The 26,439-nt window shown below is 43.1% G+C and overlaps 1 protein-coding gene across 4 annotated transcripts in view; it reads left to right on the forward strand.

Moving 5' to 3' along the window:
* The window catches only part of SUSD1 (sushi domain containing 1), a 767,543-nt gene that overhangs the window by 238,610 nt on the left and 502,494 nt on the right, over positions 1-26,439 (forward strand). For 3 of the 4 annotated variants that reach the window (XM_086962059.1, XM_086962060.1, XM_086962062.1), the window contains exons 6-8: positions 8,565-8,744; positions 18,224-18,403; positions 20,456-20,635. In XM_086962059.1, the coding sequence (XP_086818185.1) occupies positions 8,565-8,744; positions 18,224-18,403; positions 20,456-20,635 (540 nt within the window). The remainder of the gene's footprint in view (positions 1-8,564; positions 8,745-18,223; positions 18,404-20,455; positions 20,636-26,439) is intronic. The other variant, XM_086962061.1, reaches the window with a different exon arrangement.

Consider the following 26,439-nt stretch of genomic DNA (forward strand, 5'->3'; position numbering starts at 1 on the left):
GGAGTGATCCCTTGTCCACCTATTTCGTGCCCCAGGTCGGTGACGGACGTCATTCCTAACCTGCATTTCTCCCATTCTGCTGTGAGACCCTTCTCCTGCAGCACACTTAGTACTTTGTTCAGTTTATTCTCATGGTCTTCACAATCTGTTCCCATTATTAAGATGTTGTCTTGGAAGTACTGGATGCCTTCAACGTCCTTGAATAGGCGGTGCATTAGCTTTTGAAACACCGCTGCAGCCGACGCCAATCCGAAGGGCATCCTGCGGAATTGATAGCATCCATATGGCGTTATGAAGGACGTGAGTTTCCTGCTAGACGGATGCAAGTCAATTTGATGATAGGCGGACGCGAGGTTCACAGTTGAGAACCACTTCACTCCTCTCGTTTTGGCCAACATCTCCTCAATGCGGGGAAGTGGTAATTTCTCGACGATCAGGCACTTGTTCAGCTCGCGGAGGTCCACACACAAGCGTACCTTGCCATTTGGTTTCCTGGCTACCACTAGGGGGGCCAACCATTCTGAGCTGTCAATGGGTTTGATTATTCCCTGTTCTTCCAGCCTGCGTAGTTCTTGTTGCACTGCTTCTTTCACCGCTATGGGCACATTGCGGACTTTGTGGGATACTGGCCGGGAGTTCTCCTTTAGTATGAGTTTGTGCATGAACTTCTCCAGCTTCCCAACCGTCCCTCTGAACACTTTGTGAAAGTTCCTTTTTACTCTCTCCAGGTCCGGCCACTTGTCGCTGTCCATCAACAGCACTTGTTCTTTTCCTCCTGGGTCTAGTTTGATCCCTAGGTCCCCCTGATCTCTCTATCCCAGAATGGAGGGGCCTTTCTCCGCCACGTACAGTTTGCATGTCGCAGTCCTTCCTCTGAATTTGAATTTCAGGCTCCTGTATCCTACCATGGGGATCAGATTGTTTGTGTACGAGATAGGTCTTATATCCGGTGGCTCCAACTTGGGGACCAGGCGGGGCATGAATTCTTCCTCCCACACTGACCGTTGAACAATGGTGTATGGGGAGTCTATTGCTATCCTGATCTTCACTCCCCCTATTAGCATGTCCGCACGTGGTTTATCGGAGCGTTTGACGTCTATGCCCAACACCTGTTCTTCAATGCATAGCACCTGGTCATCCTCGTCTGTTTCCTCATCTTCTTCATCTGCTGGCTGCGATTGTGCTATGTATTTCACCACCGACTTCCTCTCTTTCCTGCGACAAACCTTCTCATAATGACCTATCAGCCCGCAGAACATGCACGTGGCACGGAATGCTGGGCAGTGCCTGTCCTGGGCTGAGTGGGATGTGCTGCCGCACCTGTAGCACATGGACCTGCTGTCGGCAATTGGCTTCCTCGCTTGGCTAGGTTTTCCCACCCATTTGTTGGTTCCTCTACCATGTCTGGGCGCCATTTTGTGTCTCCCGGAGGGCTCAGCGTCGTCCACTTTGTTGACCATGATCCTCTGTGCATTTTCTCTTTTCGCTGCTTCAGCGCAACGCTTCGAAAGCTCCGCTTTCTTTACCATCGCGATCACCTCCTTTAGCGTTGCTTCTCCGTGCGCCCACAACTTCTCCTGTCCAGTCTTATTGGTGGTGTGCATCACGATTTGGTCTTTGATAAAATCGTCCTGTGAAGCTCCATACTTGCACGTGATCGCCAGTCTTCGCAAGGCTGCGACGTCTATGGACTCTCCTTAGCCTTGTTTCCTCTGTTGAAAGTTGAAACGATCAATGGAGACACATACTGCAGGGCGGTAGTGAGTATTTAGGTCCTCCAAGGCATGCTTAAAGACATCTACGTCTGCCGCTTGTCGAGTTGCGGGTACTATGTTCGTGAACACTCTTATCCCTTCAGGGTTCAAGTTGTGTAGGAGTATCCGTTTTCTCCTCGCACTAGAGAATTCCTCTCCGTTTTCATCTTCCAATGCTTCTAGGTAATTCTTAAAATACTCCCTCCAGTCCTCCCATTTCATTTGGGGTTCACCTGGCTTGGGCAGAAACAGAATCGGCGCTGTGAGTGATGAAGCCTGATTGCTCATCTTGGGTTGTTCTCCTGGTTCGCCCCCTTGGTTTGTGGGGCTGCCTGGTGCACTAGCGTCCCTCCCTGGTTCCTGGGGCTGCCTGGCGCGTTGGCGTTTCTTTCTTGCAACGTGTCGGTGCGGGGTACTCTTCCTCCTCCTTCACCCTGTCCACTTTGTTCAGCCAGGGCCTAGCTGTGGTACTGCCCCTTTCCTACCGTATTTCTGTGCACGATGTGGCGCTGTTTGGCTCCAGGGCATGTGGTGAGCACTGCTCCCTTGTCTCTCCCTTTTCTTATTTGCTTGCCACTGCCACGCTCTTCCAGTGCTTTTCTGCTGTTTGTGTCCACCTGTATGGGTGGCAGATTGGATCTCTCAGCGCTCACCAGATTCCTCCTGCACCTCCACCCACCGAAGAAATGTAGCTCTCTTTTTTTTTCCACGAGTTGGTGTGTGGGACATCCCACTCCTCGTCGGCACTGTGATGTTGGTGTTTAACCCTTAAAAGAAGCAACTGGAATCGTTGTGTGGGCTGGAGATGCTTTTATTAATTATATCTGCAATTATCTGGAAGAGCGCCGGGCGTCTGAGCTCCGTTGCGTTCCGTGCAGCTCTCTCTCGCTCTGTGGCGCGAACCGCCGCTCGCGCATGCGCATCTGCCTCGTGCTCTAGTTCGTACGTGCTACGTCATCCACACGCTACGAACTAGAACGCTAACACTACATTATTGACGTGAGAAGCCCTGACGAAGTTCTCTATGAGAATGAAACTTGTTGCCTGTACTTTCTGTTTTGAACCAACTTACAAATTTGATTAGTAAAGAAATTTGAAAATTCTATTGTCAATCCTTGGACTCTTTTCATCCTACGCACGCCCTTCAATTATCTACAAAAGCCAACATGTGTAGTTTACAAAATTGTGAGTCTTCTGCCTGAATCAGGAGCGTTGGCATACATCATTCTTGTCCCTTTGCTTCATAACTCACTTCACAATCTTGCCAGACTTGGGGGGTCATTAGGATGGTGCGCCACCCCCGAGGAAGAGGGACCGTCCGCATGGGCAGCGGTGGTCCCTCCATTCAAATTAGTATGTGACCGCCACCCTGGCGGTCACATTCCCTACATTTAACATTGCGGTGGATGCTGCTTCAAGCAGCACCCGCCGCAAGGTTAAAAAGTGCATGTTTACCTTTGCATGCACGAAGCGGCAGGCACTGCGTGGTGCCTGCCGCTTCGTGCAGGCAAAGGCAGGGGGGTACCATAGGTACCCTCCATATGCACCCCCACCCCCCCTTCATCCCTGGGGGCCCGCAACTGGCCCCCAAAGAAAAGACTGTATGCCTTTCCACAGTGGAAATGCCGCCGTGGAAAGGCATAGGACCGCCGCCATCCTAATATGTCTGGCGGTGTCTGATAGACACCGCCAGCCATGTTAGAGCTTTTCCGCCGCGGTCGGAAGGCGACCGCGGCGGAAAAGCTGTGGACGGAAAAAATATCCCCCAGCCATCCTAATCTGACGGGGGTCTTTTTCCAGTCCGCAGCGTTTGATCCGCATCCTCCGGGCCGGCCGTGGCTTCCGCCGGCCCGGAGGATGCGGATTATCCGCGATCATAATCGGCCCCTAAGTTAGAACCCCCACTTCTTTTTTAGGACTTGTGGAATAAGTAAAATCACATCATAAGCCTAATGTCAGAATTTTGCCCCTGATATGAATTTTTGGGTTACTATTTTTATGGTTCTTGGTTACTAGTTCCATTGACATTATTTGTGTCACAGCAAGGTTATTTCTGAAAAGACTGCTACTTTTATTCCCCTTTGTAATTTTTGGAGAAACCATAAAATCATCGCAGAATCTTACTGCATAAAACTCTAATTTGATTCTTTATCTAGTCCATGATGCCGCAGTGATGCTATTTTGATGCGCTTAGTGGCACATCTATGTGAACTTTTGAAGGCTGAAAAGTGGAGCCAGCCCTGATATATATCAAGCTTGTAACTTTCAAGAGGCTCCCTGAGATTTTGACTGCAAACCTCTTCCAAAGGGCAATGTTGTTGCTGTTGCCACACTTACATTGCCTCTTATTTTATTCTTTATGCTTTATTTCAATGTCCTTCACACCTTTTCAAAATATACTGGAGAGAAATTGGTGGCAGGTGAGAAATGTCAGGATTCCTGCAGAAGTGTATTTCCAGGGGTCTAAGTATCAACCGTAAACTCATTCAGTGAGGGAGTACAAACGCATTAGAAGCAACAAATGCCAAACTAAAGATTGTATTGCTTGATGTTTAAAAAAAGAAATGATGTTTGATCCTTCTAGTCTCTGTCACACTCCTTCTCACAACACATACTATGTGGTGACTTGCTCACTATGGTCACACACAAAATGACTTATCTCTTGTCTTGATTCTGCATGCAAACCTGCAATGTGAACTTAGAAGCATTTTATAGCTGCGTAAAGCGAAAAATAGTTTGTGGGAATATTGCCTCCAGTGGGGCAACATTTTTGCAGATGACATTTTGGATATGATATTATATATGGCAATATTCTGACAACAGTATCACGTTGTTCAGGTTGAAAACCAATAAAATATTTTTCAAAACCCCCCCAAAAAACAGTATTCTGGTACCATACAGTGTAAGGTGAGTACAAGGAGGAAGAGTGGTATATAGTGACATAAATGCCCTGAAAGAAAGGGGTAGCCATGATAGGAACACATTACAGATTAGTAGACCTAAAGCAATGGTGTCTCACTTTACTATTAATCAACAACTGTGAAAGCAGAAAAAATGAAAAGCGAATAACTGGGAGTTTGGTGTTGAGCAGATCATTACACCATTGTCATACTTTGGAACTCTTTTGACCCACACTAAATAATTGAGACGTGGCTACTGATTGCCACAATTTTGATCTCCATAAATGGGAGGCGGGGTTTGGATTGTGTCTACCTTGTGCAAGCAAACATCACAAACAAAGTCATATTCTGCTTGGGAAACTGCAGTTCAAATCACTGCTGTGGAACATTGGATAATCTCTTCAAAATATAAACAAATGAGAGGAGTATGCTCCTCAGAGAGATGTGAACAGAGGCAAGCAGAGGATCCGATGGGAAGCCTTCCATTGAAAACGTCCTGGCTGCATATGTATGTATATACGTATGCATGTACGTGGTATTTATAAAGAGCAAATCTAGTCAGAGGCAAGAAGGCATGGTAAGGGGCCAAAGGCAATGAGATCATTCAAGATGGGTTACCCGGGAGTGTGGGTGAGGGTCTACTGACCTCCAGCAGAGGATGGGACCTGTATTCAGCACCTGGATTTGGTATTTCTTTGAAGAGGTACATATTCAGCTTCTTGTAATCACATACGGTACTCCATGTTCAGTGTGGTTTCAATGGATTAATCTTAGAAGTCTCCCCTGAGGAAATAGCCTCTGTCCTTCATCCTCATGAAGTTCCCATTCACTTTCATCATAATTGTTTTGTGGAGGCTCTTGCAGTGCATTCTCTGCTGGGAGGTGTACCACTAATAGTCGCCACTCAACATCTTCGCACAATGTGGTGACATCAAAAGACACCCTTAAGGCAGAAACAATTTTCCATCCAGTGAGAGAATACCACCCAAAGTTTTGCTTCATGACTTAATTTCCAAAGGCTGAAGACACATGCCATCTTAGATGGCCCTTCCGGGGGATGAATTATGCCGGTTTCCGAGAAGTGAACGACTTGATCTTCGATGACCGAAGACAGACGCTGTTCATGTCCACAGTAGATCAGTTTCTCTCTAGGCAGCTAAATAGAATGAAGGAAAATATATTAATGCAGAGCAAGAAGTGTAGGGTAGAGAGTTAATTTCGGAACTCGTCAGGGGAGCGGAAAGCATTTGCATCCATGCTATCCTTATACAAGCAACCATCCAAGTAGCAGAAGCCAAGAACTGATGACCTTCTGATTACTGTCCCCAGAAACGTGAGAATAAAATTTAAAGTAGAAGTGAGATAATACCATAGAGCAGGTGTCTCTAACGAGTAGCTTGTGAGCTACCAGTAGCTCTCCAGGTACCTGCGAGTAGCTCCCCTGGATGCAGCCCAGACTATTATTATAGAAGCTTTTGTTTGGTTGAACTATTACATGTATACCCAAGGTACAAAATCATCTATTCAAGATGAAAATGAGTGTATTTTCATTACTCATAAGCTAATATTTGGAGAGAAATTATTGAATTTTTAATATGTATTTAAAGCTGTTATTTGATTTAGAGAGATGTATTACTCATAATATTTTCCTTACATCAGTCAGGGAGGATTTATGTTCAACTTTCACTTCTTTGTATTGCAACAGTACTCTGAACAGGCTGCAAATCGGTATGTCAGGTGTTGTAGAAAATAGTCCACTGAATAAATAATAAATAGCATAGTTATAATCTTATCCGAAAGATGATTGCATTGAGGAGGTGCAATCTCAGCCCTCAACTTTACCTCTCATATTATTAAGATGGGCAAAGTTGCAATCTTTCATCTTCATGCATTAAAAACATCTGTCCCCACTGATCTGCTAAAAGGGGCTGTCCATGCATTGATCATTTGAAGATGGGAATTTGGGTATGCTGTACAGGCTGGAGTGCTTCAAAGCGGTACTTCAGTCAGCAAATTGGTTAGCCCACTCTGCTAGAAACTTTTAGCACATTTCTCCTGTACTTGAAGAGTTTCATTGGCTGCCAATTTTGGCTGTAAACAAATTCAAGATCTGCTGCTTTTTCCACAAGGCCATCTGTGGCAAAACACCACATTACCAGGCAGACTTGCTCAAGAATTTTGGAAGACAAAGAAGCCATAACTATCTTCTCCTTGAAACCCCTCAGTTTAGAACTTTTACTGCTCAAAGACAACCCTGTTCCGGTGAAGCTCCTGCAGCCTGGAACTCACAGTTTCCATACTGCAAAATTTTGGTACCAATCACTATCTATCAAAAACAACTGAATGCTCACCTTTTCAGACAATACTTACACTAACACTGGTGTTTTGCATTGATCTGACGGGTTCTATCTTCATATGCTCTGTCTTTAATGCTCAATACATTTGTTAAGGACTATGCCGTAATTCCTCTTGCCCCTTCTTGATGTACGTTGTTACTTTAGAAGTTTTTTTTTTTTAAAACAATTTTTATTGACAGATTGCACATATGGTTAGTGCTCCGCACTCCGGAGGTAACTGCAGGTCAAATATACAACATCAGATGATAGGCAATCTACTCATCATTTTGAGTTAATTGGAAGCATCAAACCTAACAATTCTATACCCCCCACCCCTTAACCCTCCCCTTACCCCAACTCCTCCCTCCTGGGTCCCATCCATCCCAGTCACACAATATCGTCTCACATCTCTTATAAACTGTACTCTGAACTGACAGCATGCACACACCTTCCATCTTGGCCCCTTCATGCCACCTCCAGATAATCCTCCCGTTCCACCGGAGGCTCCAACCACAGGCCCGAAAGTCCGCTCAGCGTTTCCATATCCTGTAATGCTTTGCGGGCATCCTCGGGCAACAAAGATTGGCTGCTCCAGCCCCATACAGAAATATAGCCCTCTCTTCCACGCCAGCACTGAGGGGGCCCGGGGATCCTTCCATGCTTTGGCTCCATCTCTTTTGGCTAAGGTTAGACCCAGTAACAATAAATGTCTCTTATACGTGTTACCCCCCACCCCCTCCATCACATGTTGTAGACCCAACTTTGGTGTACGAGGGAGTTCCCACCCCAGGACCTCGGACATACAATCCCACACCCCTTTCCAGAACCTAGCCAAAGAGCTACAACTCCATACTGTGTGGATCAGTGTCCCCACTTCCTGGCCACATCGGAGACAGTCTGGGGATGCAATCATGCCCGCCCGCCACAATCTCTCCCTGGTAAAGTATACCCTATGCAGGTACTTTAATTGGATGAGCCGCAGGCGCATCGCTATGGCCGCACCTCTGGGGGGTTACTATAGAAGTTTTAATGTAAAGTGCCTTAACACTGATGAGGTCCAGGTGTGCTATATAAATTTCGAAATATAATGAAATCCAATCAATGTTTGCTCAAGGGGATATTCATAAAACTATTCATATTATTTCTAGTTTTTGTAGGATTAGATTTGACAAGGGGCCATGTAGTATTGTAAGACAAATGTTCAAAGTGCTTTGCCGTTGTGCCTTATTAGACTTTATCAAAGTCTAAAGATACCACAAATTTGACAACATATGGATTCAAGATGGCTTTAAAACACTGTAGAGACCTTCATACCTGTCAACCTTTTGAGACGCCAATGAAGGTGCTATTCAGTTGTTTTAATGGACGATTAATTAGAAATATATGGAAATTAAAAATATCATAGTTGGTGAAGAAGGTTTTCAAGGCAGTGATCCATTCATGTCAATGGATAGTAGTGTGCTTTATTTGCTGTGTGAAGATGTGCCCCAGGAGGTGACACCTTCCAAATGATGGTGGGTTGAGAGGTGTGTACTTCATTAGGCTTCAATGTTTGTTATTCATGTGTTTCTCAGAGATCGACTGCGGGAGACCCCCTGAGATCAAAAACAGTAATATAACAGTGAACAACAACACACTATTTGGGAGTAACATTCAGTACCACTGTATGAATGGATTTTACAGTGAATCAGGAACAAATGTTGCAACTTGCACAGAAGATGGGATTTGGGAGACCCCATCATTAAGTTGTAAAGGTAAGGTCTGCTTGAGTCTAAGTATTATTGTCAGGTTGTGCTCATTGTCGTTGTCAACGTCATCATCATCGTCGTCATCGTCATCAATGTCTTTGTTATTCTCATTGTTATCATCATGGTTATTTTCTTGAACTAGGTATGAATACCCTCTTACCCAAGGGAGCATCACAAGACCTTTACAACAACAAACAACTCTACTAGATCAAATACATGTTTCGAAATGCTACTAAAACTGTCCAAGGATTACAGAAAGAAAATACAGAAAGAGTAGGCAAGTGCTCCAGCACTGCAATATAGCTGGGGGTAGATCCATTAGGTAATAAGATTTGACTCTGAATTTTAAAAAGAAGTACTTTCAAGTTGTTTGGGAAATGGTTGCCTCAGTATTTTAGACTCAGTCTGTGCAGTAAATCACAAGGCAAGACAGCCACCTTCAGTTGATTAAGAACACCACTGGAGGCCAGTACTAATCATGGCTTACTGGTAGAATGGACTTGCAGCACCCAACTAGTGATAGCATCTGGACAAACATAGTCTGAATTAGCTGGAGATTGTACATTAAACAAAAATATTGAAGGAACCGCTGCAAAGAGGAGGCACCTATATTGAAACAGTGTTATCATCCAATTCTAGGCCCGACAACAGTGGTTGCATGCAATTCTAGGTCCGACAACTAGAGCAATGACACAATCCTTACAATGTCCTAAGTTAATCAGACTGCCTCCCCAATAGTAGCTTCTGCATACCTATAGGAGCTATAGACATGTCTCTGATACAAGGAACCGACCCACGTCAAAGCCCTGTCATCCTATCAGATCTTTTGAGTTTTAATTTACATAAACACTTTCGACCAGTGGTCTTTCGTTCCAGGGAAAATTACATAGATGCAGAGAAGACACAGAAAACATGGTTTTCCTTTTTAAAAAAAAATATTTAGCCCATCAAAAGGGCAAGTGTGTTCCCACACATTCACCCATGGGTTTTGGTGTTTTCCTAGATTTACCATTAGTTTTAGACATGGGAATACGTCAAAATCCTATGCCTCCCAAGGTGAGGTGTAACGAGGAGAAATATCTGTATTTCTCCTCGTTTTTTCCTCTTTCTACGTGTTCTGCATTCTGCAGTATAGGAAGAAAGAGGAAAATGCATCTGCGGATTGTTTTTGTGCAAAACCTGCACAAAAACAATCCCGCCTACAACTCAGGCACCCTTGCATCATGATGCAGAGGGGCCTTCATTAGCGCTAGGCAGCCAAACGTGCACCAGAGCTAGTAAAGGACAAGGATGCACCATATAATTTTCAATATGGCACATTCCTGACCTTTTTCTTTAATGAAGCGCAGCAAAGTGGCTTGCTGCGGTGTGCTGCGTGAAAAATACTAAATATGGGTCCCTGTCCTGACCTATTCAAGTCTAACATCACCTTATGGGCTCCCATTCTTACATCTGTCATTAATGCCGGGGTCGAAGTGGGGGCTCCTAAATCTTGGGGAGCATCTACCATTGTCCCTGTCTACAAAAAGGGGGACAGAACAAAAGCGGCCTGCTACAGACCAATCTCCCTGATAAACTCTGTTGCGAAGGTAGTGGGTGGGATTCTACTAAAGAGGCTGAATGCATGGGCCAAACAACACAACATAATGACCCCTGCACAATATGGATTCAGGCCAGGTCATGCAACAACCACACAGTGCCTGAATCTGTATCTAATTAGTGGTAAATACACCCAAGCAAGAGAGGGAACTGTGTATATGGCCTTTATGGACCTTTCCTCTGCTTTTGACTGCGTCGATAGGAGCAAACTATGGGAAGTCCTGCAAAAAATGGGCGTAGAAAATAACTTGATCAACTTTCTGGCCGACTTACACAACGACACCCGAGCAAATGTGCGTTTTACAAGAGACATGAAAGTAACGAGAGATTTTAAAATTAACCGAGGAGTCAGACAGGGCTGTATATTAGCACCTTTTCTTTTTAACTTATATATTAATGGACTTGAAGACCACCTGGTAAAAACAGACACGGATTACCCTCGAATTGGTAAAACAGGCGTACCGGTCCTGTTGTATGCGGACGACGCTGTTCTTTTATCCAGAACTGCACTCGGACTCCAAAAATTACTGGATTCTTTTTTTCAATTCATGTCCTCACGTGGCCTAAACATTAACAACTCCAAATCTTTTGTAATGACGGTTGGTTTAACTCCTAAAAAACAATACCCCTTCTCAGTTAATGGAGAAAACATACCACTAACAAAAACATTCTCATATTTGGGTGTACTTTTCGATCATAAACTTAACTGGGGCCCTGCCATAACTAAAAAGAAAGGAGAAATACTGAGGACCAATTCTGGTATAATGGATTTCGCTCGCAAATTGGGTAACACTCCAGTGTCTGCCGTACTGAAGCTTTATCAGGCAAAAAGTGTTGCGGTGGCATGTTACGGAAGTGAACTGTGGGGGTTCTTACCAACAGATACCCTAGTAGCTCTCGAAAATAACTTTCTGAAACAGGTCATGAGCTTACCAAAGAGTACCGCAAACTTTTCCATACATGAGGAACTGGGCATCCCTTATCTGGCTGATAAACTTGCTGCAAACCCTTTGCTCTGCTGGTTAAGCTGTTGGCGCAATACAGCGATTCCACTGACTCACAACATCCTAGCTGAAGCCCTTACTTGGGAAGGCCAACTCAAGTTACCCTGGATGAAATACATTCGCAATTGCTGTAAAGATCTGGGCAGATTAGACCTCTATTTAACACCCCAGAATACCACCAAGCAAGATGTGAATTTTGTAAAAAATACCTTCTACATGAAGCGTCAATTCCTCAGGGAAGAAATCGAGTTCAAAAAGTCCAGCGTAAGGAACCACATACTAACAAAGACCTGTGTGTTCTCTGAACCTTATTTATCGTGGAATATAACCAGATATGAACGCTTCCTGCTGAGCAGATTTCGATTTGATCTTTACCATCTACTTTTAGCTGTACCAAGTGGAGCCCATAGAGGCCAAGTGTTGCCAGCTTGCGGCTGCGACAATAAGTCTCCGCAAGATCTGGCTCACTTTTTATTCCTTTGTTCTTATTATTCAAGTCCACGTAATGTGTTTTTAAAACCGTTGCTCAAAAAGATGAATTTTACACAAATTAAGCCCGCACTTCTATACCTTCAAATGTTGCATGAAGACAGCACTTTTTTTATCTGTAAGTTTTTAAAAACAGCTCTAAAGTACAGATTAAGTATGGAAGGATGACTCCAAGCTGTATTATGTTACAGATACAACTCCGTCTTGATTAAGTATATGCACATAGGACCACTGTATCATGCCTTTTTAATAATCGCTTAATCCTTTTTGCTCTTAATACTAATGGAAGATAAACTTTCTCTCTTTTTATGAACGAATTGTATATTATTGTACTGTGTGCTTTTATGACTGCTTTCCTGTCAGTCGAATAAAGAAACTTTTGATTTGATTTGATTTGGGTCCCTGTCTTTTTTGCTTGGTCACCCCAGATTTTTGGCCTTTTACTGGACCCTGTTTTTGCTGGATTTAAAAATCTGTGCACTCTACCTCTGCTAAACAGGAGTAAATACCTGTGGTCCCCCTTTAAACATGATGAAATTGATTTAACCCTAATTGGCATATTTAGCTTTCATGTAAGGTCATAGTATATGGTGCAGAAATACACCCATGGATTGTGAAGTTAAATGTCACTTGTGTACTGCAACTATGATTGTACCATCCACACCATTGACATGGAAAACTTGACTTCCTGCCTGCCCTGTGTACCCTGACTGCAGCAGCCTAAATCCCAAAGTACGGATCTATTAAAATAAATAACTCGTTGTGACAGTGTGGAAACCATGCTTTTAAATAGTAATACATCAGCCCTAAGTACACCTTGTCACTAACAAGCTAGGGTGCTTAATATTTAAAAGTGGAACATGCGCAAATTTAAATAGACATGTTCCTCCACTTACTGGGCCTCAAAAGCTATATTTACCGGAAGGGCTGTAGCTGAATCCTAGAAAATGTAAGAATGGAGGTTATAAACCTTAATCTGTAACATTTTAAATTAAGCAGCTACAAAAGTAATTCAGAGTCCATGTTTAATATTTAGTAAAAATCCCATTTAATGGTAAAGTTAAAACTTGAATACATATTTAGGAAAAGTAACTTTTACAAAGTTACCTTTTCCCTACCTGAAGCTTGTGGAGGCTTATGTGCATTAGCCTGCTAACAGCTGCTCAGCCACTGCTTAACCTTAATGAGCTATGAAATCTTCTACCAGTGCATGACAATGTCTTAAGCTTGGTTACAGAGTGGATTGGGAGAGGGACATTTGATCCCTTCCATCCCAGAAAGGGCAGCTCAGGGTTGACCGAGGAACTTCATTAACTTGAATGGGCTAGAGGTGAGGCTTGTCCATTTGTATTGCTTTGTAAGGAGAGACCAGAAGAAGGGGAGGCTTTTGTCTCCAAGAAACACATTAGCCACCATGACTCCAAACCCAGGGAAGGGAAGCTATCCCAAGAATAGGATTGGAGTGGGCACAGGGGAGGGCACTGCTCCTTTCCCTGGCCACACCTCTGTATGGACATAAGAACTCTGCTCATGGGAGGAAAGGTTTCTCCATGTTGGATTTTTTGAAGGGGATTTTTTTGCAGAAGGGCAATAGGAACTGCTGAAAAGTGGATATGGTTGCCGCTAGAAACCTTTTACCTATTGGTTAGAGAGTGTCCAAGAGTCAGGCCCACCCACTCACTATTGCTAATCATAAATGTGGCGCCCCAAGTATCTCTCCTCAAAACACTTCCTGGACCTGCAGAAAATCAGAAAAGGACTGGATCAGTTGCCTGTGACTTAAGAGGAGCCCGGAAGGACTACACCTGCTTCCTCCGGTACCTAGGGTCAGCTGGCTGAACTTCTATGTGCCTATAGGGACACAATAGGCTGCAAGATGCTTTTCCCTAAATCAACCAGTTGACCAGTACAAAGTGGACCTGGCCTGAACCTTGCTGGTAGCCTATGCTGAAGTAATGTCTGGCTACTAGGGGGTTTCCCTGAAGACATGGGGGCCTTACAAGTGACCAGTGAAACTGCTCCAGAAACCCTAAGAAAATGTGACTTAAAGCATTTTTGCACTTTCAAGACCTCTAGAGCCATCAGGGAGAGCTACTGGCAATGGTGTCCGATTTCAATGCACCTTCCTTGGATACAGCTTCAAGCTTGCCCCACAAGAATATTTTGAGCTCTGCAAAAAAGACAAAGTCGAATGTAAAATCTTCGCTAAGGACTAACACACCTAAAATATCCAACCCGTGCCCCATCCCAGCCAGCCTGAAATTGTGCCTAGTTCTCAGTTTTCTGCTTCTATAGACTATCATTGGCATTGGAATTTGATCTTCTCTATCTACCCACTCTGCAGCGACTTTTGAGAAACCTTAAGTTCGGCTCCCCGGTGGATGCTACACCGCCCTCTATTCTTAAGTTGGTCTCAGAAATTGTTTCCCCAGTTATCCGGGATGTTATCAACTCCTCCTTGGCAGCTGGGCTGGTCCCTCCGCTATGGAAACAGGCAAAAGTGAAGGCACTTTTGAAGAAACCTAACCTGGACCCTGAGGACTGGGCGAATTACCACCCCATCTCCCTGTTACCAGGTATAGGCAAATTGGCTGAGAAGCATGTCAACTGTATTCTAGCAGTGTTTGTGGAGAATTACAAGGCCCTGCACCCCACACAGACGGGCTTTAGAAGTAAGCAGGGGACGGAGATCGCACTTATCACCGTAGTCGAAGAAGCTAGGAAAATTGTAGATTCCGGAAGCTGCGCTGCTATTACTCTATTAGACCTCAGCTCATCCTTCGATACGGTAAACCACTCTATTATGATTCAGAGACTGAGTGATGTGGGGGTATCAGGAACAGCCCTCAAGTGGCTGCAATCTTTTCTTACTGATAGAACTTTCGCTGTGTTCGAAGATGAGGTAATTTCTAAACAGATCACCCTGCAGTATGGCGTACCCCAGGGATCTTCATTAAGCCCCACCATGTTCAACATCTACATGAGGCCTTTCGCAGATGTGGTCCTTCCCTGGGGGTCCAGTTGGTTACCTATGCCGATGATACCCAGTTGGCGGTCTCCCTATCCCAGCAGGACACAGATAACTACAACCTTACTTCCTGTCTAAGCAATGTACTTGAATGGATGAATTTGTCCTTCCTTAAGCTTAACGGTTCTAAAACCGAAATTATGATGCTAGGTAATAAGGCCCCTATTAATTTGGATCCCTGGTGGCCTGGTTGACTGCCCCATTATTATTTATATCCGGTAGCTGGATTTTTTGATTTTTTGAAGGAGAAGGGCAGTCCTCTGAGAAACAAGGCAGGCCTCAAGCAGCAGGGCAGTCTTCTGAGAAGCAAGGCAGGCCTCAAGCAGCAGGGCAGTCCTCTGGTCTGAGGGTCCAGTATTTATATCTGGTGCCAGCCTCTGAAGCGAGAGAATCTTCTAGATTTCCCTCCCACATCTGGTTCTGATATTCATTTCTTCCCCTGCCCACGCTCCAAGGGGTCTGTTATGACAATAGAGTGTAAACAAGTTCTTTGAATGTGCTGGATGCAGCCTTTGAAACGTAAGTTGGGCAGGGAACAGCTCTGCCTTTCCCATCCTAGCAGAATGGCCTGAAAGGTTGATTTTAGATTACAATTATTTTGAGTCCAAACATGACATTTCCACCTGCTTCCAGTCAAAATATAGCATTTATTAAAACTAATAAGGTTAGCCAATGTTCTCCTATGGGAGATGTAGACCTGACAGTAGTGAAAAACACATTTAGGAGTTTTCACTACTAGGAAATGTAAAACCTATTTTGCCAGGTCGAATTGGCAGTTTAAAACTGCATTACAGGCTGCAATGACAGGTATGAGACATATTTTAAAAGACTACTGTTGGTCCTAGCACCCTCACCTGCAGGATTACTCTCAAACGTTTTGCATTGTACCCTCCACTTTTCACTGAATTAATTTTTGTTGGCCTTTGGGCTCTGTGCACTTTACCACTGCTAAGCAGTGCTAAAGTGCTTGTGCTCACCCATCTAAAACACGGTTAGATTGGCTTGCACCCAATTGGCATATTTAATTTACTTTTAAGTCCTTTCTAGAGTGGTAAACAATATACCCTGGGCCTGTAAATTAAATGCTACCAGTGGGCCTGCAGCACTTATTTCGCCACCCACTTAAGTAGGACCTTAAAACTTGTCCCAGGCCTGCCACTGCAGCCTGAATGCAGTGTTCAACTGCCATGTCGACTTGGAAGTAAATCCCCTCTTGCCAATCTCTAAACTCTCCTTCTATTACATATAAGTCGCTCCTAAGGTAGACCCTGGGTAGTCTATATCATAGGGTGCTGTGTAAATAAAAGATTGGGCATGTACTTTTACGTTTTACATGCCCTAGTAGTGAAAAACTTCTACATTCTTTTATCACTACTGTGCGGCGTACATCTCCTGAAGGATAACATTGGGGATTCCTTATTACATTTAATCAGCTGTAGTTTCCAATTTAGAGCAGGTAGAAGTGTCATGTTTTGTGTCTTTGGAATTGTAATGAAAATCCCTATGTAATGGTGAAGATGGTCACATGACTGGGAATAGCTGACAGTTAGACTATGCAAATTCCTTTCAGACAGTAGCACAATAGAGGGATTAGGTGTGCCTTGATTGGCCATCTGCTGGCAGGATTAGGGTGCGGAGCTGAGCACAGCCCCACTTGCAAGTTAATAGGGTGCTCTGCTCTCACACAAAGCACCTGACACCTACCCATTGTCACTGTAGCCTAGAAACTTTTCACACCTTCCAAAAGGAGGGCACCAGGGTATAGAAAGGGACCTCAGACACCAACTCTTGAGTACACTTCTGGACTTGTAGATACTCTGCCAGGAAGAAGAACTGCTGTGCTGCTGGAGGACTGCCACTCTGCTGAACTGATGCTCTGAATGGCTGCTGCCCTGCTGGATTATTGCCTGGTGGCCCTGCTGCTCTGCTGCCTTCTGCCTGGGTATAACGACTGGTTCTGTGCCAGGATCTCCAGAGTAACTCACAAGGGTTAGTTTGAGCTTGCTGTGCTCCTGTTCAGAGCCACAGGGACACAAAAGGCTTCCTCCATCTTGACCCTGGACTTGCACCTAGCCTGAGTGATTCCTGATTCTTCAAGGGGTGCCCATCCAGTCCTGGACCATTGGATATGGCTATAAAGGTGACCAGACAGCGAAAATCCAAAAGTGGACACTTGGAAACATGTTGGCTAACAACTGCTCTCAGAACCAGGAGAAGACAAGGACCAATCTGCTCGCCTATCTGCCCAAGGTGCATCGACGGTCGGATTGACTTTGCGGCTTCTCCCACTACGTTCTTCTCCGCAGAAGCAAGTCCTTTTCAGCAGTCCTTTGCCAAAGGTGCATCCAGCCTCTTGGAACTGTCTTCAGCTGCAGTACTTTGCCTCCTCCCACTGGAGATTTAAAAGTACGAACCTATAAATCTTCTCCGCTGCTTTGACCCAAGGCTTTCTAACGATGATGCTCCCTCCTTAGACAACTTCTGTAGCCTTGCACCGTTCAACTTTACCTTCTCAGAACCTTGTTCTCAGAAATGTTTTCAAGTCTGAAGGTAAGCGTTGACTGGGCCTAATCCACTTCTTGTATCTAACCACGTTCCAATGTAGTTGGCCATTGTTTTCAACTTTCAACTGTCCTTTTACGACTAGATGTCCACGGTTGGCGCTTTGATCTTTTAGGTGTTAGATTTTACTAAAAACATTTAAAAATCATACCTCCGGTTCTACTGATAAGATTTGTGTTGTTTTGGTGTCAAATAGCATATTAAAACGTACTCTATTTTTGTAAATTTGTTTGGGGATTTTTCTTGTGTTGTGTTTTCACTTTGTTACTGTTTTTGTGCTGCATAAATACATTACACAGTGCCTCAAAGTTAAGCCTGACTGCTTTTTGTGTCGAGCTACCCAGCGTTAAGCACAGGTTAATTTAGTGACTTTTTGTGCTTCACCCTGCAATTGATCTGGCTGTTGCTTGACAGGGGCTCACAACCTAGTCTACCAAAAACCCAATTGCTCACAACAACTTTTAGTGGGTGGCACAATGAGTCCTGCTGCCCACTTGTAGCATTTATTTTAGAGGCTCTGGGTATCTGTGGTACCATATATGGGGGGCTTACAAGTAAATTAAATGTACCAATCAGTTGTAAGCCAATTGTAATTTATTAGGGGGAGAGCACAAGCACTTTAACCCTGGTTAGCAATGGTAATGTACATAGAGTCCTAAAAGCCAACACAATGGGTTCAGAAAACAGGAGGGGTGGAGGCAAAAGGTTTGAGAGTGACCCAAAACTAAAACGCTGTCTATCAGCATTGGTGGTTTGTGCTATCCAGTGATTCTTCATAACTCAATGTTTGGTTGTCTCTACAGCGGTGGATTGTGGGGAACCCCCTCTGGTCCTAAAGGCTCTGGCAGGTCCTTACAACAGCACAACCTATGGAAGTGCAATTGTTTATGAATGCCAACACGGTTATATCATAGAGGATGGAAACAGAACTGCTGTTTGTAATGCCGGTGGACGATGGGAAGGAGCTAATCTTGTCTGCAAAGGTAGCTATCTGTTGTTATATCATTTCAGAAATGTAAATGGATTTCATTCTAGACCGGAGAGCAATCTATTTGAATCATTTTCATTTTACAGTATGAAAACAATGTCACAAGTGAATAGAATAATTGACCGAACAGTAGACTGAAACTGTATCTCCAGCTCCTCCAGTGGGAGGGAGATAGCACTGGTTGGTTGCTGACCTAGCTCTATAGGCAGGAGGCTTCTCTCCTCCCCATACTTTACCTTAAGTCCCCTCATGGGCTGGAAGGTTACACACAAAGGGGCATAGTGGACGTCCTTAAGTATCACTTAGAGCATAGGTATCATAATCTGCTTTTCTGACCCCCATTCGCACACAGCAATAGCTGGGGGTATACTTGAAGGCCAGGGCATCCAGGGTGCTCCCTCCATTCATGTGGGAAGGCTGCATTTCTATATTGTTGAAACCCGGTTAGAATGAATCGGATCTCTCCGCCTATCGACCACTTACAATGATCAATACAAATATGATATCGCTTTGTAAGGCACTGGCCCTCCAGGAGCATCTGGTAATTTCACAGTTAATTCATGAAGAATAATGTGGTTTCATACCCGGTCGTAGTACCACTTTGAACTTACGGCAGCTGCATGAGGTGGAGGGGTAGAGATGAGGAACTGGTTGTTGTCTTCATTGGCATTGCCAAAGCTTTCGACACGGTCGACTGGCACTGCCTTATGTAAGTGTTGAAGGTGATGGGGTTAGGTGTGCATTTCTGCGCCTGGGTGCTTCTCTTGCATATGGGTACCTGGCTAGGGTGCAGGTGGGCAGGTTATCATCAGATCTGTGGGCAGGGGGACACATCAAGGCTGTCCGTTGTCTCCCCGCCTTTTCACTATAGCCCTGGAGCCCCTGGCCATACAGATCCGACAGGTCATGTCTGGATGGAGGATCAGAGTGGGGAACGTTAATCATCTGGTGTCCCTACATGCGGGTGACACCCTTTTCTATGTTTCAGCCCCTAGGTAGTCCCTTCCCCTACTATTGCTCTATCTGTATGTTTTCTGTGGACCTATTGGGTCTTAGGATTAATCATGGGAAATGGCTAGTGTTCCCTTTGGGGTCTTTGGTCACCCATGCTTCAGACACATTGCTGGATTTGACCCTAATTTGGGAGACTGATAAGTTCCGATACCTCTGGGTTATGGTGTCCCATACAACACAGAGAAGCTGGCAGTATGATACTGGGAGAGTCACGGAGGGCCCCCGGTCCTCGATACAGTTCTGGAATTTCTTCTCTCCCTCATGGGCCGGGTGGTCATTACCAAGATGGTGTTTCTGCCACAATGTCTATATTCTTTGCAACACTCACTTGACACTCTCCCCTGCGCAGTGTTTTGGAGGTTGCACTTCCTCATTACAATGCTGATATGAGGAGGGGGACAGAGTAGGGTGGCAAGGGACTTTACTTTTTGGCCACTGGAGAAGGGGGGACTAACGGTCCCCAATCTGGGGCTATATTACTTATGCTCCCAGGTTCAGCACACTTCTCATTGAGTTGGGGAGATGGATAATGGGAGAAGTCCCCTTTACAGGACGTGGTGAGAAGCTTGTGTCTTCCTGATCTTTTGATGGCGGAGGGGGCAGGATGTAATTAGACATACGGCCTCCTTGTGGGAACGGACTTTCAGGGTGGTACCTGGCAAGACTCCTTTTGCTAGGGACTTCATGAGGAGATCACATATAGAACAGTAATAGAAATTAATTGTTTGGGTTTGTTTAAAATTTGACAAATCTGATGTAAAAAATAAAATTTCTTTTCATTACTCAATCTGTGATACTCTTCAAGCGGTGGGCCAGGCCCATGAATGACTTTCAAGATAGCCACTGCTCATGCAAATGCCTTCCTTTTAAATATATTGCATATAACATACAACCTGTGAGGATATCGTGCAAGTCTGCCAAGGTTCTAGTCGCCCAAGACCTAAGATGGTCACCCCTGAAATAAAGTATTAAAATCTTTGCGGTCTTGGCTGTTTCCATAATTCTATAATTCAATGTTATGTTGTCTCTGCAGCTGTGGATTGTGGGGAGCCTCCTCAATTCCCAAAGACTCTGGTGGGTCAACACAGCGGCACCACCTACAGAAGCGCAATTGTTTATGAATGTGAACACGGTTATACTTTAAAGGATGGAAACACAACAGCTCTTTGCAATGCCCGAGGACGATGGGAAGGAGCTGCGCCTCTTTGCAGAGGTAAATCAGCCTCCATTTTGTTTTTTATACTACATCTGCTGGGCAATTGACAAGGGTACTGATCAAGAAGAGACGTAAGCTATCCTAGCGTGGCTCTCTGGCCTTACCCTGAAAAACCAAAACCCACTGGGTCTGGCACATTCACTTAACACAGATATATTTCTTACCCTACTATCAAAACATCCCTACAGACCTGCTCAGACTCTGATATGGAATGGAAATCTCACAACTATTTTGAAAGTGATCACTGACCACCTAATGCACTGCGATGTCATACTATTGACTGATTGTCCACTGTGTAAATCCCATTTAACAGCAATAAAAGTATAGGTGTGATGCTGAACTATGGAAACATCTCTTGTCCAGCTTAACAACCGACTCAAAAGGCATGAAGGAATTAGCTTTCACTAATACCTGGAACATTGCTGCCTGTGAATACTAGGTCCGACCATTAATCCAATAAAGAGTAGATGACATCAGGGTCTCTACTTCCAGATGCTTTGAATTATTTTTTTCATCTTGAAAGATGCCGCGTCCTTTTCCCTGAGGGCGAAATTCATATGTATCACTGAACAATTCAAAATTCAAAATCAGTTTTAATTCAGTTTCACTTTCAGATCATAAAAACATCAGAAATATTGTAAATATTCATGTAATACACTATCAATACACTATCAACAAATGGAAAAACTAAGCATTTAAAAATAATAAATGAATCAAATCATCTTTACTCCTTAAATAGTCTTTCAACCATAGGACCGTTTACATAAATAATTAGACATAACATACATATCATTCATGCATAAATCTATATCAAACATGTACTTGGAATGAATTCTATCTATAGATGCACACACAGCATACTTACCCAAGCAGCATATGTACCAAAGGCATTGCTCTGTGTCCATAGATCCATCTGACTACTCATCCTTCCAGGTTTGTGAACTGAAGATCACCAAACCCCACATGACTCTACAATATCAGAAATCAGATTCCAAGGTGTGAGCTGTTACAAGCTACTGGAGCAACAAGTACTACTAACCATAATAATGTGTTACCATGTTCAGAATGGAAACCAGAAATAGCCGTAAACTAGTCTCAAGCATGCTAGTTTATAGTCCTGGGATCCACTAAGGGCCTGATGACGAGTGTCGGCAGTGCAGGGGCGGGTGGTACTCCACTGCCGCGCCCCCACATCGCCAAGATTCGTTGCCACCCGCAAGAGTACAAGTTATTTGTAATTTGGCGGGTGGCGTGGCGTTCCCAGGCCGGTGCCTCTTTTAAAGACTCTGGTGCCTTTGAAAAAGGAACCACAATGGGAAGGGCTCTCAAGGTTCCTGCACGGCACGGACTGTGAAGTCCCCTAGGTATTTCCTAGTGCACCTTTAGTTAAATCATTGCATTAATAGATGGCGCCGACTGAGTGTTTGCATTCAAGCTCCCCCAAGTGTTTTGTTCACCCTGGTACACAAGTGTGCCACAGTGCCAGTAACTCATAGGTATACTTTCGCCAAAATAATGAGGTAGAGGAAGTGATGTCACATGTACCCAGACCCTAACAGGAAGTAACATGGCTGGATCTGCGATTTAACTGACTGGGCATCTATTATGCTTATCGACTTGAGTCAGCAGGACATTAACAGATAGTGCTTGCTCATAGGCACAAGCACAGAGTTACTAAAAAGATTTATAGATAAGGCAGATTAGTGCCATTACAGGTGTTTCAAGGTCAACAGAGGTACAAGAATCAACCTTAGGGTTGGAATCCCTACAAATAGTTTCTGCTAATTAAATAACAACCTTGCCATATCCTGGGGCATGGGCCATTATATTGAGATTTCCAACACATGTCCCCATACAGCGTAGGGCTGAAGACAACAATTGAATAAACAAATAAACATAACACATTTTAGTGTTACTTCAAACATTATTTATGGATCCGCTGTCTAAGTGTAGTGTCAATCTGTTAAAAGGCAATAGCAAATAACGATCTGAGCGCTGATGGAAAACGTTAACAGTAGCTCACAAGCCTTAATGTGGTTAGCTCCGTGGTGACCGGAAGAAGGCTCAGCAACACATAGGCAGGGCCGCAATAGTTGTTTCTTATATCAGTATCATTTTCGCATTGGGTTGCAACCTAGGGGGCGGCTTTCAGAGCCGATGGCTGCCAAAACCCAACCATGCCACTAAGCTCTCCATTCTAGTCATAGCCTCCTGCAGGGTCAGGCTGGGTTGAACATTTTTGCCAGGACTGACTTTGGTTTCCACTCTTGCCCCTGCACACAACCAAAACTGAAACTCAGCAGGGTGGTATCTGAGCGAACAAGCAATTCTGTCTGAGGGTGCTCGCCCACAAGTCACACACGCTGCTGTTGTGATTTTCATACCAGGATATTCATCAGCTTGCATTTAAAAGGTCTTGGGAAATGTATCTTGTACCAATCCAGGGACCTCTCCAGGTGGCCTTTAACATACTGCGATGGAGTGTAAGTTAGCCACATGACCCAACCAGCCGCCGTTGGTGAGCCAAAGTTACACAAAGACTTTGATCGTGCACAATGAAGCTCAACTTCATCCAACCTGACTCAAGAGCTGGCATTCAGCCCATCTCTTCAATGAAAAAGGCTTGGTTTGTTCTGGTTCAGTGAACATAGATCCGAAAAAGAATTGCTTCCAGTTACATTGGCAAAATGGTGTATTGAGCATGGTGAGCAGTGTGAGTCATGGTTTGCCTCTGTTGGACTTCTTAACAAGTAGGTCCTATTCACAATGGTAACTTACACTTTTGTGTGATTTACATTTTTGAGTAAGTTTACTACTTTTGTCTATTCACAAAATCTGAGTGTAAGTTACTACTAAAAAAACTGTAGGAAGTCCAGCACCAAACACGCCTAACCTTGGCACTGCAAAACCCTTCCATGTAAAATAATAGAGGTAGGGAATTAAAATAAAAATCCATAGGAAATAATGTTAAGTTAATGTAACACTCATACTTATTAAAAATAATTAAATTAACTAAATTAATTCTATGCATCCCTTTAATAATTATGAATGGATGGTAAAAAAAAATCTTAACCTATTTTTTTAAATGTAATCTTAGGAAATATAATTTCAATTTAATGTTATATTTTTCTTTTAATTAAAGATTTATTTCAAACGTAAGTGGTGCACCATTTTTTGTATATTATTCCACATCTAAAATAAATATTTGAAATTAATTTTCATTAATATTTAGTATAAATATATTTGTAACATTGATATTTAAGTTAAATTAACCTTTTTATTTGTCCCTATACCTTCACATGCAGCGAGCCAGGCTGCAGAGTTTAGAGAAAATTAAAAACATATTAAACTAAAAAATACATGTTACATTTTCATATTACATATTAATGGAAATTTATTTTATATATTGATTTCAAATGTGCAACAAAATTAAAAAGTCACAAACTGCTATTACCCTTATTTTTAAATACACCTTCAATTAATGGAAACAAATTAAACAATTTTTCTGAAATTTAAACTAAAAAGAAATTCCCACCTAAAGATTTCTTTTTATGCATTAACAATTATTAAAAGTGATTTATGGAACTAATAAAATGAATTTAAGTATAATATAATTGAATATATTGTTACATTATTGTTTATATTCAAAATTGAATTTTTTTATTAATAAATATGTACTTTTACGAATATATGTTTTGTTAACATTAAATGATATTATATTTATTTATATTTTAACTATTTTAAAAAGTTTAATTTAATTGAACATTATTTCCTACAAGGGTTTTATTTAAAATCCCTATCTCCATTATTTTCTGTAGGATAATGTTGCAGTACCAGTGGTTTGCCATGTGTTGTGCAAGACTTACTATGACTTTGGCAGTAGCAACTTGCACTCGTAAATTGCACACCACCCATTTTTCAGGGGGTGAAAACATAAAAGTTACACTTTTTGAGTAACTTTACATTCAGATTTTGTGAATAGCCAAAAAGTAGTAAATTTACTCAAAAGTGTAAATTATTCATATGTGCAACTAACATGGCAATCAGCCCCTAAACTTGTAGGTGAGTGTCCTGGCATTCAGACTATGCAGACTATTTTTCAAGACTGTAGACTTGGCAGACAACATGGTGCTCATGGCCCATGGCCCCTGTGCCAAGACTAAGGACTTAGAAATGGAATTCAATTAAACACACAAGTCTCATAGTCCACAGTCTTGGTGTCGAGGCCTTGGAGTATAGGTGCTATTTGGGTGTAATTGTGAGTCTATGTTGCATACCTGTGATTTAGCTTAATTTTTTTATTTATTTTTGTTCTGTCTGGGCACTTTTTGGGTCTCCATACTAAGGCCTGCAGGTCAGTGCATGCTCACATTGCCCGCTTATTTTAACGTTAGGGCAAAAAGAACAAAGTGATGGATGGAATGCTCAAATTAATCTCAGTCACTTGCAATTTCTCAGTCCATTGTTTTCCTCTTTGGGTCTTTTGTGCAGGATGCAAAGAGAGTGAGTGCACTGTTTCTTGTAAACAGTTCTCTTGCGGTCAGCCAACCAGACCCTTCATGTCTGTGGTCTCAGCTCTTAGCAGAAAGCTGCTTAGTCCAATAGAAGGCCTTCATTATTTGAATGTAGGTCTCCAGCCTTTCCATGTACCTGGTGCAGAGTAAAATGGCCAGGATATATAAAGGTGTTAACCCTTTCAAGCCGATATGACACCTTTCTGTGACACAAATATCTCAGAAGAATTAAAACATATTAACAACAAACCAACAAAAGTAAAGAGTACTCTGAATAAAGTTCTACTTTCAAGTCAAGTTTAGTGTAATCTCACTCAGTGGCAGTGGCGGCTCACAGAAGAAACGCTGTGGGGCGGTCATGAGGAGTGGGGGCAGGGCTTGGTGGGGGGGGGGGTAGTGGAGTTAATTAGCAAATTAATAGGGAGATCCAAGCTAGGACCTAACTAAGGGTACAATATTGTCCTATGAACCAATCCATCTATGTATGGCGCATATAAACTGTGTGAAAAAGCCATGTACACGTATAATAAATAAATGAAAATATAATATCGTGTTTCTTGGAATTTTGAAAGTGTTCATTTTAGCACATGAGATTATTTCACTGCATGGAGTCACATTTATTTGAAGTGGTAGTTTCTCAGCATGGACTTAGAAACATTCATGAAATAGCCGCTCTCCTGTCCTTGTTAAGTGCTTATACTGAGTTACATTGGACGCCTGAAAATAATTGTCACTACGCAATAATAAAGTTTCATTCTTTTTATAATTCAAAAAGCACAGTTTCACAGAATGAAAATAAGTAGAAGGGCTTCCTGCCCCTTTCTGCTAATTGTTTATTCTAAAGATTGCTTAATAGTCAAATAATGTTATATAACTTAGAAACAGAGTGTGACAAGAGAGGGAAGAACGTTGCATCAGACGAGACAGGCCATGCAGAACCACTTCACCTACTTTTGCTGAAGGCTAATGTGAGGTGCATTTAGCTTTGACTTGCTGGGCATGTATTAGCCTTACTCCTAGTGAAGGGGGGAATAGCAGACCACGCTATTATATTGAACAAAAACGTCCCTGTCTGAAGCAGGATGAGAGTGTGAACCATCTTTGAACCTTGCATTTGGCTTTTCTTGTGATGTTGAGTTTATCTTAGTAAGCCAAGGTTATGACGGTAGAATTGGTGTAAAGCTAAACTGCCATTATGTGGGAATTCTTGCTGCGGTTCACGTTACTCATAAACATTTAATCTACTATTCTGTTTGTTTTTATTACAGTTACAATTCATATTGTGTG

This window comes from Lissotriton vulgaris, chromosome 3_1 (assembly GCF_964263255.1).
Source record: "Lissotriton vulgaris chromosome 3_1, aLisVul1.2, whole genome shotgun sequence".
Classification (NCBI taxonomy): domain Eukaryota; kingdom Metazoa; phylum Chordata; class Amphibia; order Caudata; family Salamandridae; genus Lissotriton; species Lissotriton vulgaris.